Source organism: Pimephales promelas, chromosome 2 (genome assembly GCF_988280905.1).
Source record: "Pimephales promelas chromosome 2, fPimPro1.hap1.1, whole genome shotgun sequence".
Lineage (NCBI taxonomy): Eukaryota > Metazoa > Chordata > Actinopteri > Cypriniformes > Leuciscidae > Pimephales > Pimephales promelas.
The window spans coordinates 25,444,680-25,461,725 of NC_142770.1; the positions used below are offsets into that span (position 1 = coordinate 25,444,680).

Genomic DNA, 17,046 nt, shown 5'->3' on the forward strand with positions numbered 1-17,046 from the left:
TTGACAAATGTGGAACAGTTAGTTCTACCAGAAAGACTCGGGAGAATAAATACTGTAACAATAAATACATGTATTGATAGCCCAGCAAGCAATTAAGTTCTTTGGCGTAGGCCCCGTCCATAGCTCGCAATCCGAGGGTCCGGACTCTGCATTTCCTGCCTGAAGACGAAGGCAGGGGCGCAGCCGACCCCCCCCCCCCCGGGGCCGGGAGGTATAGGAAGGGACCATCCTGGTGGTGGTGGGGAGGATGGAAGGGAAGGAACCATCTTGGAGGTGGTAGGATGGGAGGGAAGGAACCATCTTGGAGGTGGTGGGGAGGTCAATGAAAGCGTCAGCATCTGCGAACTCAAACATGTGTAAGTACCGGACTTTTATACCGCAAGCATTAGACACGATTGGATAGATCGTAATTAGTGACACAACGATTGAGTCTTCCTGGCAGAACTTAACGCTTAAGCTTCCATTTCATGTGTTCATGTCATTAAGGTTAGATTATTGTAATGCTTGTATGGGTGGTCGCCCTGCACGCTAAACAAACTTCAGTCCAAAACGCAGCAGCTGGAGTTCTTACCAGAACCAGGAAGTACACTGTCAGGTCAAATTTAGACTGAAAACAGATCTCTTTGGCCTGGCATACACATAACACTATAATTCAATGTTAGTCTGCATAGATTAGGTCAGCCGGAACCGGGAACACTTCCCAAGAATCCTGATGTACTCTACGCTAATCTACGCTAATATTAGTCTCTCTGTTTATCGCAGTCTGCCGGATAGAGGCCGCATCCAGATCTGATGGAGGACCTGCGTCTGGACACACAGACAGACACACTCCGACTAAAAGTTTTGATCGACTACAAAACTTCACCGGTGTCCAGGGACAGGCATTAAGCTGGTTTAGATCGTACTTATCGGACCGTTCTCATTTTGTCTGTTTAAATGGGAAAAAATCAAAGATAACGTCAGTAGACTATGGAGTACCGCATGGATCGGTTTTAGGCCCTCTGCTATTCTCAATATATATGCTGCCACTTGGTAATATTATAAGAAAACATGGAATTAATTTCCACTGTTACGCTGACGACACTCAATTATATATTTCATCACGACCAGATGAAAACACTAACTCATCTAAAATGACAGAGTGTCTCAAAGATATAAAATGCTGGATGATGCGTAATTTCCTGCTATTAAATTCAGATAAAACGGAGGTATTACTTATTGGTCCAAAAAACTACTCACAAAACCTCTTACAATACAACTTTAATATAGACGGATGTCCTGTTACTTTATCCACAACAGTAAAAGACCTGGGTGTTATACTAGACCGCAACTTGTCGTTCGAAAATCATATTTCATATGTTACAAGAACAGCCTTTTTCCACCTTAGAAACATTGCTAAGCTACGTAACATGCTATCTATTTCTGATGCAGAAAAATTAGTTCACGCATTCATGACCTCGAGACTAGATTACTGTGATGCTTTATTAGCCGGTTGTCCTGCATCCTCAATAAACAAGCTACAGTTAGTACAAAATGCAGCTGCTAGAGTTCTTACTAGGTCAAGAAAATATGATCATATAACACCGATTTTATCATCTCTACACTGGTTACCTATTAAGTTCCGCATCAACTACAAAGTACTACTACTAACCTATAAAGCCCTAAATGGTTTAGCACCTATGTACTTAACGGACCTTCTTTCGCCCTACAATCCACCGCGTTCCTTAAGATCACTAAATTCAAGGCTTCTGGTCATTCCTAGGATATCGAAGTCCAGTAAAGGAGGGAGGGCGTTCTCGCATTTAGCTCCAAAACTCTGGAATGGCCTTCCCGATACGGTCCGAGCCTCTGACTCGCTGACACAGTTTAAAACTAGATTAAAGACGCTTCTCTTTAGTCAAGCATTCACATAATGCTTACCTTCTAGTCCTCTGTTATGCCATACGGAACCGTTTGCCACTGAAACTGCTTAACGCACCAGTGGGGCTCAAAAGCCTTTTAGACAAACGGGTCGGCGCGTATGGTTGGGTTGCGGAGAGTTCAGGTTACGGAGAGTTTGTGAGTTATAACGGAAATCATTATGAACATCAGCTATGCTAATTATTTCCCATCTGCCTTTCTGCTGTTATCTCGGGACGCTTGTCCCGAGAAAAATGGCGTTCGTCAGGTCCAGTTTTGTGTCCAGCCTCTCACGGGGATTTCGGATGCCCCAACGCCTGTGATGAGATGACTCAACGCCTGTGAAGAGACGACTCAACGCCTGCGATATGTTATGGCACCGTTTAATTCATAAACAATATTTATATTTAATATTTATATTTAAACAATATGAATGTAAGCCAGAGGAGAACTGGCCCCCGACTGAGCCTGGGTTCTCCCAAGGTTTTTTCTCCATCCAATCTGATGGAGTTTGGTTCCTTGCCACTGTCGCCTTGCTTTTGGCTTGCTTTGAGCTTGCTCAGTTGGGGTTATTTAGTGTTTAGCAATGTTGTTGATCTGTGTTGTGCTACTTTCATGTTATCACTGTGAAGCTGCTTTGATACAATCTGTATTGTGAAAAGCGCTATATAAATAAATGTGACTTGACTTGACTCCAGATCTGGTGATGGACCTGCGTCTGGACGTGACGACAACGCAGTCCTGAAGTGTCACCAGTCTCTTCCTGTGAAGGCCTCCCTCCCTTTACCTCTGTACAGATAATCGTTGTCGGGATAATTCTGGTTCACGTGGCTACGCCGAAGTGATAGAATCCTGTATTATACATTTTAATCTCCAATTATCACTGTAAAGCTGCTTTGAAACAATCTACATTGTTAAAAGCGCTATATAAATGAAGATGACTTGACTTGACTTGACATTATAGGCTCAAGATTGTATTACATTTCGACCTTAATAAAGTATTTCCTATTCAATTATGCACAAGTATTGCATTATGTTTTGTTATTTGCTACAGCCCCTCATTATATCAAAAAGTTTATCCAGTCTATTTCTTAAAAATTCACCTTTTGTGCTTCACAGACGTAAGAAAGTCCCACAGGTTTAGAAATTGTAATGGCGTGAGGGAGGGTAAATAATGAATTTTCATTCGGGGGATATTTGTCAAGCTTGTACAGAATTATAAAAACAAAAATATTGACTTAGAAAACCAAACATTTTAAGCAACATGAAGTCTCCATGATGTCTCAGCTGCAGGCGTAATAAAATAGATAAGGAAGAGGATGATTGACAATCAAGTGTTACAAAGTTATTTTCAGGGTTCTGGAACACCACCATTATCACTAAACTTGGACCAGAACTGGCTGAGCTTCCACCATTCCTCTAAAAGTACATAAATGACTCATCCAGCAAGTTTCAAGAGCCAAGGACACCATCGCAGGAACTGCAGGATTGCCTCGTATCAGTAGAGGTCAGCGTTCACAAAGACACTGGTCCTCAAAACTTCTGAGAGAATGTTCTGCTATTCAAAAGTGGATAGTTCTGCTCCAGCGGTTCAGCGGGAACACTGTTGCCTCACAGCAAGACGCCCCCGGCTTGAGTCCTGGCCGAGCCAATAGGTCATTCTGTGAGGGGTTAGCACATTTCCAAACTCTTCCAAATCAAACACACCTGACTCAACTCATCAGCTCATTAGAAAAGACTACAAGACATGAAATGAATGCATCAGATAAAGGAGACATCACAAAATGTGTGTTGTTGGTGTGACTGGGAAACACTGGGATATGCTTATAGCATCCCTCACATAGAAGAAGTCGTTTGGAAGATGGGTGGATGAAGTTCACTCTCGACCAGAAAATCCTAAAAAGGAGAATTTTACCAGTCTGTGAAACGCAAGTATCATCCAAATCAATTCACATGTATTTCTATAGTGCCTCACAATACATATTGTTTCAAAGCAGCTTGACAGAAAATGCCAACCCGATCTCACGACCAAATCATACGAAATCGACGCATGATTAAAAAGTGTCTAATTCGTACGACCTATTATCGTATAATCGTACGAATTAGTACGATTTTGCTAAATCGTAAATATTTTACGAATTGGCCAATTCGTATGAATTCGTACGAATAACCTAACCCTTACCCCGCCCCTAAACCTAACCATCACGTGGGTTTGGACAAATCGTACAAATTCGTACGAGTGAGGTCGTACGAATTAGTATTAATTAGACACTGTTTAATCATGCGTCGAATTCGTACGAATTGGTCGTGGGATAGCGTAGAAAATGCATGTGTCTGCATTACAATTTAGAGTGATCTGTTAGCAGTGTCTAAATTATGATTTTCAGAAATGTACATATACAAATCTCACAGTTAGATAATAATGTATTCATTTAAACAATGCATTAAAGGCAGAAAGAATGAGCTACACTGTAAAAATTAGTATGACTGACTATATTAAATCTAATTAATAAAATTGAGGCAACAGATTACAATCATTATTATTAATTAAAAATTAACCATGCCTGTAATGTTTTCTATGTCCCTTCCTCCTACAAGATCGCACATTTCATCTATTGCACAATGGACTCGTTCCTTTTCACCCTGTTTCCATGAGGAATTCTCTAACTCTTTTAATGAGTTGTGTCTGTCTCTATCCATGGAGTCACCCCTACCTGACGTGGATGCTGAAGAACATCTTAGTCTGTTTAATACTGTATGCTCTGAGGTTTTAAATACCACTGCTCCTTTAAAAGTTAAAAAGTCAAAACCTAAGTCTGAACTATGGCTCAATGATACCATCCGCTCTCTGAGGCGAGCTTGTAGAAGAGCTGAACGTAAATGGAAAAATGATAAGCTACAAATTTCTTATGAAATGCTGAAAAATTCCCTCAGTGCTTTTCAAAAAGCTATGAAATCTGCTAAGTCTAAGTATTTTTCTAATTTAATTTTAAAAAATCATCATAGCTCAAAAGCCTTATTTTCTGTGTTAAAGTCTGCTCTCAATCCTCCTATAACTGTGATTTCAAATCCTTCAGTATCATTATGTGAAGGTTTCTCAAGGTTTTTCTGTGAGAAGATCACTTCTCTCAGATCCCAGTTGCAATCATCTGCTAATGTCCTGCCTGAACTGGACTGTTCTTCACCCATTTGGAGTGTCTTTGAACCTGTTTCTCTTCTATCTCTCAGAGAAATTGTTGTCCATTTGAAACCTTCCTTCTGCTCTCTTGATGTTCTTTCTCCTCGTATCTTGAAACAAACTTTTGATTCGGTTGGTACATGTTTGGTGTCTCTGATGAATAAATTCTTGAGCACAGGGACTATCCCTGATACACTAAAACAAGCGACCGTTACACCTCTCCTCAAGAAACCTTCACTCGATGTTAGGGATTTCAATAATTTTCGACCTATTTCGACCCTTCCTTTTATTACAAAAGTACTGGAGAAAACGGTATTCAATCAACTCCAATCTCATCTTAGCACAAATCAAATTCTTGAAACTTTCCAGTCTGGTTTTAAGCCTCTGCACAGCACAGAGTCTGCTCTTTTAAGGGTTTCTAATGATATTCTGTTAGCAACTGATGCTGGTGACTCTGTGATCCTAATACTGCTAGACTTAACCTCGGCCTTTGATACAGTTGATCATAAAACTTTGCTGTCCCGACTGGAGTCCTCTGTGGGCATCCAGGGAACTGTCCTCAGCTGGTTTAGATCTTATCTAACAAATAGAACTTTCTCCGTCAAACTGGGTAATTATTCTTCCTCACCAGCCCAACTCTCATGTGGAGTGCCGCAGGGGTCTATCCTCGCACCCATTCTTTTTTCCATTTATTTGCTTCCTCTTGGCTCCATTTTCAGAAAGCATGGTGTATTATTTCACTGCTATGCAGATGATACACAAATTTATTTCCCTCTGAAACGCAACAAAGAGACTGCTCTAAAATCTCTTTTTGCATGCCTAGAGGAAGTAAAAATGTGGTTTTCTCAAAATTTTTTGTTCCTGAATGAATCCAAGACCGAGGTTATAGTCTTTGGCCCCCATGACAACTATGATAGCAGCAACATTGATCTGAACTATCTGGATCGAAAGTCATCTTGCATCAAGAACCTTGGCGTTCTCTGGGATCCAAACCTCAAATTTGAAAAACAAATAAATACGGTGATTAGTGCTTGCTTTTTTCAATTACGCCTTCTCTCTAAAATTAAATCTTCCCTTTCTGAGAAAACACTAGAGATTGCCATTCATGCGCTCATTACATCACGGTTGGATTATTGCAATTCTCTCTACTTTGGCATACCCAAACACTTTATTGCTCGTCTCCAACTAGTTCAGAATGCTGCTGCAAAGTTCCTCAAAAGAAAACGCAAATTTGATCATGTTTCACCTATCTTAAAATCTCTACACTGGCTACCTGTGCATTTTAGAATCGAGTATAAAATTCTTTTATTTGTTTTTAAATCCGTAAATAACTTTGCACCAAGCTATCTGTCTGAGCTACTCTGCCCACACAACCCCACACGATCCCTGAGGTCTGGTGATCAGAGTCTACTGTCTGTCCCCCGATCACGGCTAAAGAACAGAGGGGACAGAGCCTTCGCTGTTGCTGGCCCTAGGCTCTGGAACAGCCTTCCAGTTTATATCAGAGCTTCTCAATCCTTAACTGTTTTTAAATCCTCTCTTAAAACATATTTTTTTTTCTTTAGCTTTTAGCTCATTGTGAGTTTTTGTTATGAATGTGTGGTTTGTCCTTGTATTTTCTGTCTTTTCTTTTTTCTCTTCATCATGTGTATTGTTCAGCACTTTGGTCAGCCTTGTTTGCTGTTTTTAAATGTGCTATATAAATAAACACAAACTTGAAACTTGAAACCAAATGAATTACTTAAATAATCATTATGTGAAAACACAACCAACACCATCAAATCATATTATCTAATTGTTCATCTGGCTGTTATAACTCACGTATAACAGCCAAACAACATTATAAATGTAAGGCGCAAGAGCCCAACTAAAACACATACTTATCTCCACAATGGTGACTTAAAAATTACAGTTTTCTCCTTCAGTGATTCTGCTTGTTATCGTCAGGTATCTGCAATGTTGGCAATAAAAAAAGAGTTTTCAATTCATCTTTGACGTCAGTCTGTTTTTCCGATATACTACTCATTCTACTCATTTTAAATGGTTAACTTTTAAGTAATTCACTTGGTTAATTATTACTCAATTCTAATTTGTTAAATTGAATTAATAATGTTGATTGTAATTTGTTGCCTATTTTTTTTTGATTAGATTAAACATATTCAGTTGTATTCATTTTTACAGTGTAATTTAAGTAATGAATACATGCGTGAAGAATTATTAGGAAATGTATATAAAATGTAGCATCAGTGATGTTGATTCAGAGCTTGCTTCATCTGAAGTCTTCGCAGGAGATTTGAATATCTAGTCAAAGACTGAACCTGATTGAGATGCAGTTGCATCTCAGATGGGATGGGCTGAAGCTGGTCTGAAAGGACAATACAACACAGAAAGACGGAGTTACGGTTCTCTAAAGCATTTGGTTCTGCTTTTTGCTGATATAGTTAGCACGACCAGTTATTCAGATTGCAATACTGTAGGGATTGAAAATCTGAACTGTTTATACACAAAAAACACATGAAATCAGGATAAGGCTAAATACCTTTCAACAGATCTGTAAACTAAAGAGTTTGTGCTCACGTACTTAGTGTTGCTTATGTTTGCGTTGCGTTATGTTGTACGTCATAAATCAGCATGTCTATGAAACACGTACCAAGAGGATACCATACCGACACATACCAGCAAGGCTTTGTGCAAATGCTACAGTGTGACACGGCTTTAAGTTTGAGAGATTAATCCTGCAACACTGAGGCTTACAGCAACCACTTCCCAGGGGATTGTTTGCATTAAAGGGATAGTTCACTTTGAAATTAATTTTTGGTATGTTTTATCTTACCTCAAGGGCATCCAAGATGTAGGTGTCTTTGTTTCCACAATATTTTCAATTTTGATATTTATATGGAGGTCTATGGTCACCACCTCAAAGATCATGCACAGAGAAGTCCAGATTAAACATGATTTAATGACTCGTAAATGTAAGTACACATTGATGGCCTAAGACACGAAACGAGTGGTTTGTGTGAGAAAACAAACAGTATTTATATCGTTTTTACCTCTTGTATCCACAGCCACGTCCAAGTGATCTGAGGGAACATTCGTTTTCTCACACAAACCGCTCGTTTCGTGTTTTAGGCCGTCAATGTGTCCTTACATTTACGAGTCATTAAATCATGTTTAATCTGGACTTCTCTGTGCATGCTCTTTGAGGTGGTGACCATAGACCTCCATTATATGATTGATAGACAAGAACGGATTGACCTAAAAATATCAAAATTGAAAATACTGCAGAAACAAAGACACCTACATCTGGGTGCCCTTGAGGTAAGATAAAACATACCAAAAATTAATTTCAAAGTGAACTCTCCCTTTAATGTTGTACTGCAAATGCTGAAACCCAAAAAATGTGAAATTATCCACTGATTTAACAAAACAGACAAAAAGTACTCGAAAAACCTATATTTATTTATTGAAGAGAATATTCAAAACATATTACAGTGTTCACAGGTAAATAAAACAACATTCATCCACTGTTCTTCTATTACTCTCAGTATTTAAATAATTTACAAAACAGCTTCCTGTACAAAATGACCAGAACTCATACAAAAATACTTTTATGTTTTAGCAAAATGCATAGTGTAGCTAGTATACAATACAAACGTTTGTTCTATCCAGAACACATGGGATCTCGGCTGCAGTGGTGTATCTGTGTGTGTGTGTGTCTCAAGCGTTCAGGCTGTACTCCTGCTTGTAGCAGCAGGGCCGACACACAGCGTGCACCAGGCCGCTGATGAGCTGCAGGACGCAGATGAGGAACTCCAGCGCGCTGAGACCCAGCAGGATCGACAGCAGCGTCACGTTCCACTCCACCACGCTAGCCGGCTGAGTGCAGCGTGACCATGTGTCTGGAGCCAGCAAATACCTGGACACATCAGTTCGGGACAACACTTCAGAGACTGTTTACAGAGACCCTCATTAATGAACAACTAAAATCTTACAAAACTTACAATGACTTCAGTCCGTATATTAGGTAGTTTTCATGTTTTTCACTTTAGATACTGATTCAAATTATTAGTAGTTCCTGTAGTAACACTTGAGTCATTACTAGTGGGAGTAGTTCACTTTTAAAAAAAAACTTTTGCTGATAATTTACTCACCCCCATGTCATCCAAGATGTCCATGTCTTTCTTTCTTCAGTTGAAAAGAAATTAAGGTTTTTGATGAAAACATTCCAGGATTTTCTTCATATAATGGACTTCAATGGGAACCAAACAGTTCAAGGTCCAAAAGACAGTTTCAGTGCAAACTGTTCAAAGGGCTTTAAATGATTCCAAACGATGAATAAGGGTCTTATCAAATGAAACGATCACTCATTTAATAAATAAATAACAAAGTTTAAGTTTTATAAGCTCAAATGGTCACCTTGCTCTGTTCTGTGATGCGTTTGTGACTCTCCTGTTCGAACTCGTTCATCAAAATGAAAAAAATCTTTTTTCGTGTCATTTGGTTGATTAAACGAAGGAAATGAACGAGTTGAATCTAAAAAAGATTTTTTCATTTTGATAAACGAGTTTGAACAGGAGAGTCACGAACGCGCATCACAGAACAGAGCAAGGCGACCATTTGAGCTTATAAAACTTAAACTTTGTTATTTATTTATTAAATGAGCGATCGTTTCGCTTGATAAGACCCTTATTCATCGTCTGGAATCGTTTAAAGCCCTTTAACCGTTTGCACTGAAACTGTCTTTTGGACCTTGAACCGTTTGGTTCCCATTGAAGTCCATTATATGGAGAAAATCCTGGAATGTTTTCATCAAAAACCTTCATTTCTTTTCGACTGAAGAAAGAAAGACATGGACATCTTGGATGACATGGAGGCGAGTAAATTATCAGCAAAGGTTTTGTTTTTTTAAGTGAACTACTCTTTTATACTTTTGTATAACTTTTGTCTATTGAAGTTACCATCAATGCATATCAACAAGAAAGGGAAGAAGAGCTCACCGTCCCCCGTCACCCTCAAAAGGAGATTCCCATCCCATTGAGGTGAAGCAGTACGGGCCCTTCAGGAGCGCCACACCGGAGATCAGGAAGCAGAACCCCGAGCCGGAGAGCCCCACTAGAGCCGCCACTACCGAACCACACATCTACACACACACGCACACACACACACACACACAGTGTGAAACTGAGGAATCTGGCTGCAGGAGTGTGTTTCCTGTACAACGCTCAAACTCACTGCTTCACTACTATATTACGATGCATCGTTGAAGAAATCAGCTAGCTAGACACGACCGTTTCCCGAAACCGCACTGTCACATTTGGACGTTCAACCACATCGGTTAATGATGTCACGCAGGTGGTGGAGTAATACCTACTTTTAAAGGGTTAGTTCACCCAAAAATAAAAAGTATGTCTGTAATGACTGTCCCTCATGTTGTTCCAACCCTGTAAGACTTTCGTTCATCTTCGGAACACAAATGAAGATATTTTTGATTAAACCAGTCTCACTCCTCCATTGGCTTCAATGTTATTGAAACTTGGCTACAGCGACTACAGTGGCTCAACCATAAGTTTATCTAGCGACGAGAATACTTTATGTATTTCCTTCTGTGTGGGTCTTATGCATGAAACCTGCTGACGTGTGTCCGAAAGAATCTCAGTCAGCTTCTTTACTTCCGGAAGCGCGTTCTGCAGGCCTAGTGTACAAAACTTAGCGGTAAAACTTAAATAAAATCAGTTTTCTCCGAAACGGAGACAATGATTTTAGAAACGCTGATTCGCTAGTCGAATTTTGTACTAACCCCTTTAAAGTTGTTGACGGAGCTCGAAATATATAATTTAAATAACCTCTCTTTTTTACTCTTGTGTGACAGCTAACTGCCTCACAGTGTTGTTGACATCATTCACGTTAACCGCAGGACGTTTTTATAAACAGCAAGTGTATCATAATTTGTGTTCTGAAGATGAACGAGGTCTTACGAGGGGTTGAACTGAGTCTAACGGGGTTGAACAACAAGAGGGAGAGTAATTACTGATTCGTTACTAAGGGTGAACTAACCCTTTAATGAATCTTTATAAAAACGGATAATTCCGGTCCTTGATTCTGATTGGTTGAGCCACGTTCGAAGCCGCTGTAAATTACTACACACACACACACACACACCTGTGAGCGAATTACATAAGTGTTACTGCGCAACTGCCGTTTGTGATTCTTTGTTGCTGCATGTGTTGCTTAGCAACCGCTCTGGAATTACATTGCTTGGCGGAGGAATAAATGTGTTAACATTATATTTTTTGTTGCCGGTGTTTAAATAAATATTAAAATGAATATTTTTATGTACAAACCGTTTTATAAAAACAATAAGCCCCTTGAAACCGTGATTTACAGTGAATTTAGAACAGCTGAAGGGTTTTTAGGCACTCCGCACCACGTCATAGCTAACAACGGGGTGTTGTTACTGTTCTACATTCACTGCAAATTGCCGGCTTCGCGGGGCTTATTGCTTTAGTTTCAGATCGCATTAATGCTAGATGCCAGCAGCCATATCACCCAAGACTGGTTGCCCACTGAAGCTAAGCAGGGCTGAGCCTGGTTAGCACCTGGATGGGAGACCTTCTGAGAACACTAGAAACTCTGCTTATCTGTCGTTCCAAACACTCAACTCTGCGACGCTGTTTGCGAATGTTTCGTTAGAACTATGGCTTCAGGAAACACTGATTAGTTGAACTATGATAACGACAGAACTTGCGACCATAGTTGGTTAATGATGCTTTCGGGGAAACACACTTCTGTACAGCCTGTGCTTGAGGACCCCCTTCCCAACACTCACCGCACAGCTCTCTGTCCCACAGGAGTCCACACACTTCCCCATTCCCAGAAACACACAGGCCGGGATCAGCACCTGAATGTGGACAAGCAGTTTTTCAGTACAGTTCAACCAGCTACTTGAGTAATTGAACCTCAATTACTGCATTTTACTTCTGACATCAATGTCAGAATCATTCAACCATTCAATAAGACTAGAACATTTTACCCATGGACTGTGAAAAGTGGTTTGGTAATGTCAGGAATGGAAAATTGCGTTGGATGTGGAGCAATCTGGCATTTTGATGAAAGATTATGAAGATATCTTTGACTAGGAACTAGGCTTGTACAACTCTATCTCACGACCAATTCATACGAATCTGTGCGAAGAGTCTAAACCCCAGCGATGGGTGGGTTTAGCGGCAGGGTCATGGGTTGGTCGTTCGTACGAATTCATACCCATTGGTCAACTCGTAAAATATGTGCGATTTAGCAAAAATAGCATTAATTCGTACAAACTAGCCATCTCGTAAAATACGTACGAATTGCCGTGAGATCGCGTTGGGTTGTAACAATTTATCGTCTAATATTATATCGCAATACAAAAGTGCAACAATAATGTGTCCGCTGCAGATCGGTATACACCAAAAATGGAGATATTAGAAGACATGTTTGTCGTAAGAGTTTTATGTAAAATTGAAATGCAATTTCAATCAACATTACATTTTTTGTTAACATTTTATCATATGTCTTGGAGTAATAATATCGTATCGTGAGTTCGGTATTATGACGTATCGAATCGTGATAAGAGGGTACCGATACATCCCTGATGCGATTGGTACACTGTAAAAAAAATTACCGTAAAATGTTCAGTAACTTACTGGCAACAATTAGCCAGTAAGTTACTGTGAATACTTTTTACAGTAATGATAATGTACTTCCATTTACAGGGTTTTATGTATATACTGTGAAATCAAAAACAATAAAATACTGTGATTTTAGTTGTATTTACAGTAACTTACTGGTTAATTGTTGCCAGTAAGTTACTGTAAATATGTTTTACAGTAAGGGTACTGTACTTACATTTACAGTATTTTGTGTATTCACTGTAAAATAAAATAAAAATGTAAACACTGTGATTTTAGTTGAATTTACAGTATTGATTGTTTTATTGTAGAAGTAAAATAAATACATACTGTGATTTAAGTTACAGTTAAGCACGTTTTTATGTATTGTATACAATACAGTACTATACATAGTTCCCACATGACGTCACAACATACGGGCATTTGCCGACCCGGCGCCATTGCTTAGGGCAAAACATTAGAAGAAGCAATACGAGTTGAACGAAGTGAAATGAGTTTCGTGCTATAAAGGGAAAATGGTCATCTCCTGCTGGGTCAATGGATGATAAAATCGTGCCGGATGTTCAGTTAAATCGGGATTTTACACTATACCCGTCATTAGACTCCATGGATGTGAGAAGACTATAGCTTTTGTCCGAACAACGACGGAGATTATGGCTGGCGAGCATAAACAGGCAAGAAACTCACTCAAAACACGCACGAATTTGTTTGACAAAAGCACAATGTTGTGTTTTATTGCGAGTGTAAACAAATATAAGTTAACACGTTGCAGTTTGAATAATGTCCTGTATGAACAAAATGACGAGGTATTAAAAAAATACAAAACAACATTGTTTCCACTGTTTGATCTCACTTTTACAGCATTGCAATCTCAAATTATGTCCCTAAAGATCCCGCAAATAATGTAGTTCCGCATTACATTAATTAAATTGCACGCGAGTTATTTATTTTTGTATTCATGCACCGAACTATGACGCCCGCAAGTAACATTACATGCATATTACAGAAAGCACCGGTGACTGTTTTAAGGGGAACATAGGAATAAAGGTTGTGCAGGCTATGGCTTTTTAATAGACAGATTAGCATCATGCTACTTCGCTATGAGGACTAAGTTACTTTTCAATTGATTGCACTTGAGCAAACGTCACCAAACCAACCCCACGTCAATCTGATCGTACACCTCCAGTGATTTCCAGTCTCGGAATTGCTCACTTGTGTAAAAACTCCTCACCAATACCAGATAATGGTACACATGAAAATATTGTATCTGAGGCAAAGTTGCATAATCAGTGCTCAGTGCTTCCTTCGTTACTGCATACGGATCCACACCATTTATGAATGAAATGTTCGCATTGTACCTCTCTCTGTCTTGTTTTAATAGTCTCTTTATAATCTATTTCACTTCGTCTTTTCATGATTTGCATAACAATATAAACATAAATAAATATTTGTTTGTAAAACGATGTAAACGCCTATGATAAACACAGCGGTTTTGCCCCTAAAGATGGCGTCTCCGAGGAGGTCACGTGACATTAATTCGCCTGTGGGAACTATGTATAAACAGTAGATAAGAGTTAATCACTGTAAATGAGGCTATTTCATTACAAGTTTTGTAAAGTTACAGAGCAAATTGTTACTAGTTCATTCAATAGTTGAACGGGGTACAAAGAAAGATATGATAAAAAAAGAAAAATTATAGTAGTTTACTATTTACAGTACTGTAGTGGCTAAATTGTGATTATTTACAGTAATGCTTTGACTACTGTGATTTCAACTGTAATGCTTGGACAACTGTCATTTTTAAGGTCTTACTGTAAACTTTACAATATTCTACTGTAAAAAAATAGTATACAGTAATGTTGCTGTGAAATTTACAGTAAATAACTGTAGATTTCACAGCCATTTTTTTTTTACATATATATTGGCAAACTAACACAGTCTCATCCCAAATCGTCATATAACTGACGTTTTGGGACGTATTTTGACCATACGTCAATATCCGCCTTTTTAGGGCCCCCTTAAACGTCGGTAGATGGCGATCCCGGGCCGTCATACAACTGACGCTTTACCTTTAACGTCAGTTAGGTGACGGGTTAGGTTTAGGGTTAAGTTTAGGTATGGGGTAGAGTTAGGATCCCATAACCTCATCTACCGAAGGGGGCCCTAAAAAGGCGAATATTGACTTATGGTCAAAAGACGTCCCAAAACGTCAGTTATATGACGATTTGGGATGAGACCGGGTTGGGCAAACATATTGGTTATCTGAAGATTTTGAAGTAGTGCTTGTCCTCCAGCTTAAGCTCAATTCCATTACAAGGAAAGCTTTCATTGCTTATGTGTTTCATTGTTTCCTCAGATTTAGCCTATAATAAGGTCGCTTTTTCCATTTATTTAAGTGTTATCTCAATATTTCTCTTTTAAGGTGCTTATTGCTCATTTCAACCAAGAAATCCCCAGAAGTTTACTTTATAACATTGACTCAAACCCAATCTAGGAGAAGTTTTGTATAAGTCACCCAAATTCACACAATCAGACCCAAATAATATCATCAGTCTAACATGCCTAAACCCAGTCTACAGTAAGTCTATCCATCAAGGGCGTGGGCAGGAACAGCTGAATCTGATCATGAATGAGTGATTGTGCCAAATCATAAAATATTTTCAAACTGTCTTGAGAGTTTGTTGTTCATCCCACACACTCAACTGCACCGCTTCTGAACAAGAACATTCCCATTGACTTATTTACTACATCTTAACCCCCAAACCAAAACCTTACAAGTTATTATATATGAAGAGTTCAGATGCAAAAGCCTCTCTAAGTGCCATCTGAAATTTGATCATTTTTATCAAGATTGTATATTTCAGTTCAGTAATTTCACTTAAATGACAATTAATAGGTAATCTTCATTGTCATTTAAGTGAAATTACTGACCTGAAATATATAAGCTTGATAAAAATGATCATTCTAGAAGAAAATTTAAAATGGGACTTAAAGGCTTTTGCATCTGAACTCTTCATATGTGATTTCTCTTCATTGCAGTGATTTTTCATTAGCTCAACTCAATCTTAACCTCTCACCCAAACACTAACCTTTAAAACATTTACCATTTTTAGATTTTTACTAAGACAATTTGTAGTGTTTATTCAGTCTGTTGCTCTTGGGAAGAGAGACACCAGACAACATTTACACGAACACAAATCTGAAACTCACCAGAAAACCACCTCCTCCGATCCCCATAAGGTACCAGACATATGGGGTCACATGATGGTCCTGAATGTATATCATCTTCCCATCAGGAAAGAAGAGCAGGACGTTTGCCACGATGCAGCAAGTGGCGAGAGGGATGAGGGCGAATCCCAGAGACCTGGCAAAGCCCAGGGAACACATCTTCACACGCAGCGGAGGGACGGAGATTGTAATCCGGGACAGGGAACTAGGGTGGTGGACGGAGGAGTGGAGGGATTTTAAGAGACCACCCCCCCTCCTCGTCCCCCACGAGCCGCTGTCCCGAGGAGGAGGAGGAGACAGGAAACAGCCTGACATTATACAGTGTGACCGCAAACTCTCCGGCAGACCATATGACCCGAACACTGTGGGGGACTTTGTTTTCCCACAAAACTTGTGATTTGTAGATATTCAGAGATTCAATCAAATCTCAACCAGTTTAAATCATGCTGAGATGTAGCTTTGCAGTTTTAACCTCGTGCTCGAGGTCGTGAAACTACAAGGTAGTCCTTTAGAAAGAGAATCTAATGTTGTATTTCTACAAGTATCAGTTTCTGACAACAAAGGCTCACGACATATAGACGATAGATGGAGAGTCTTTATTAACAGATTTATTAACAGTAAAAGTTGGCATGAGGTATCACTGTAAAAAAATATTGTTGGTTTAACTTAAAAAAAAATAAGTAACCTGGTTGCCTTGAAAAAATTAGTTAATACAATGAAGGAGATTGATTTAATCATCGGAAACTCAAAATATTGTGTTATCTGAACTGCATAAATTATTTAAGTTGATTTGACAAAAGAAAAATGTTTTTTTTTTTTTTACAGTGTTGTAATTGTAATATACGACACTGAAGGAAGTGTCTTCTCCTTAGCTAGGCTGCATGTATTTGTTTAAAAATACAGTAAAAACAGTAATATTGTGAAAAATTATTACAATTTATTCATGATTTGTAATCACAACATGCTTTCTTTTCTCAAATCAACTTAAATAATTTATGTAGTTACAATATTTTGAGTTTCTGATGATTAAATCAATCTCCGTTGTATTAACACAATTTTTAAACTTAAAATTTG

General features: G+C 38.9%; 1 protein-coding gene and 1 long non-coding RNA gene across 2 annotated transcripts; one reads left to right on the forward strand and one right to left on the reverse strand.

Moving 5' to 3' along the window:
* On the forward strand, nt 1-2,922 carry LOC148995880 (uncharacterized). The gene is made up of 2 exons (XR_016145905.1): nt 1-356; nt 763-2,922. It is a non-coding gene; the product is annotated as an uncharacterized LOC148995880 (long non-coding RNA).
* Nucleotides 2,923-8,515: 5,593 nt separating this feature from the next.
* Nucleotides 8,516-16,191, reverse strand: tm4sf1 (transmembrane 4 L six family member 1). Its single transcript, XM_039657360.2, has 4 exons — nt 15,955-16,191; nt 11,904-11,975; nt 10,075-10,217; nt 8,516-8,993 (listed from the first exon to the last, which is right to left on the reverse strand). Exons 1-4 carry the CDS (start codon nt 16,129-16,131, stop codon nt 8,795-8,797), a joined length of 591 nt encoding a protein of 196 aa, XP_039513294.1. The 5' UTR covers nt 16,132-16,191; the 3' UTR covers nt 8,516-8,794.
* Between the last annotated feature and the right edge of the window lie 855 nt (nt 16,192-17,046).

Coding starts and splice junctions, on each gene's coding strand:
- tm4sf1 (XM_039657360.2), bottom strand. CDS start 16,131: ATGTGTTCCCTGGGCTTTGCCAGGTCTCTGGGATTCGCCCTCATCCCT. Junction 11,976..15,954: donor TCGGAGGAGGTGGTTTTCTG/GTGAGTTTCAGA, acceptor GTCCACATTCAG/GTGCTGATCCCGGCCTGTGT. Junction 8,994..10,074: donor TTTGAGGGTGACGGGGGACG/GTGAGCTCTTCT, acceptor TGATGTGTCCAG/GTATTTGCTGGCTCCAGACA.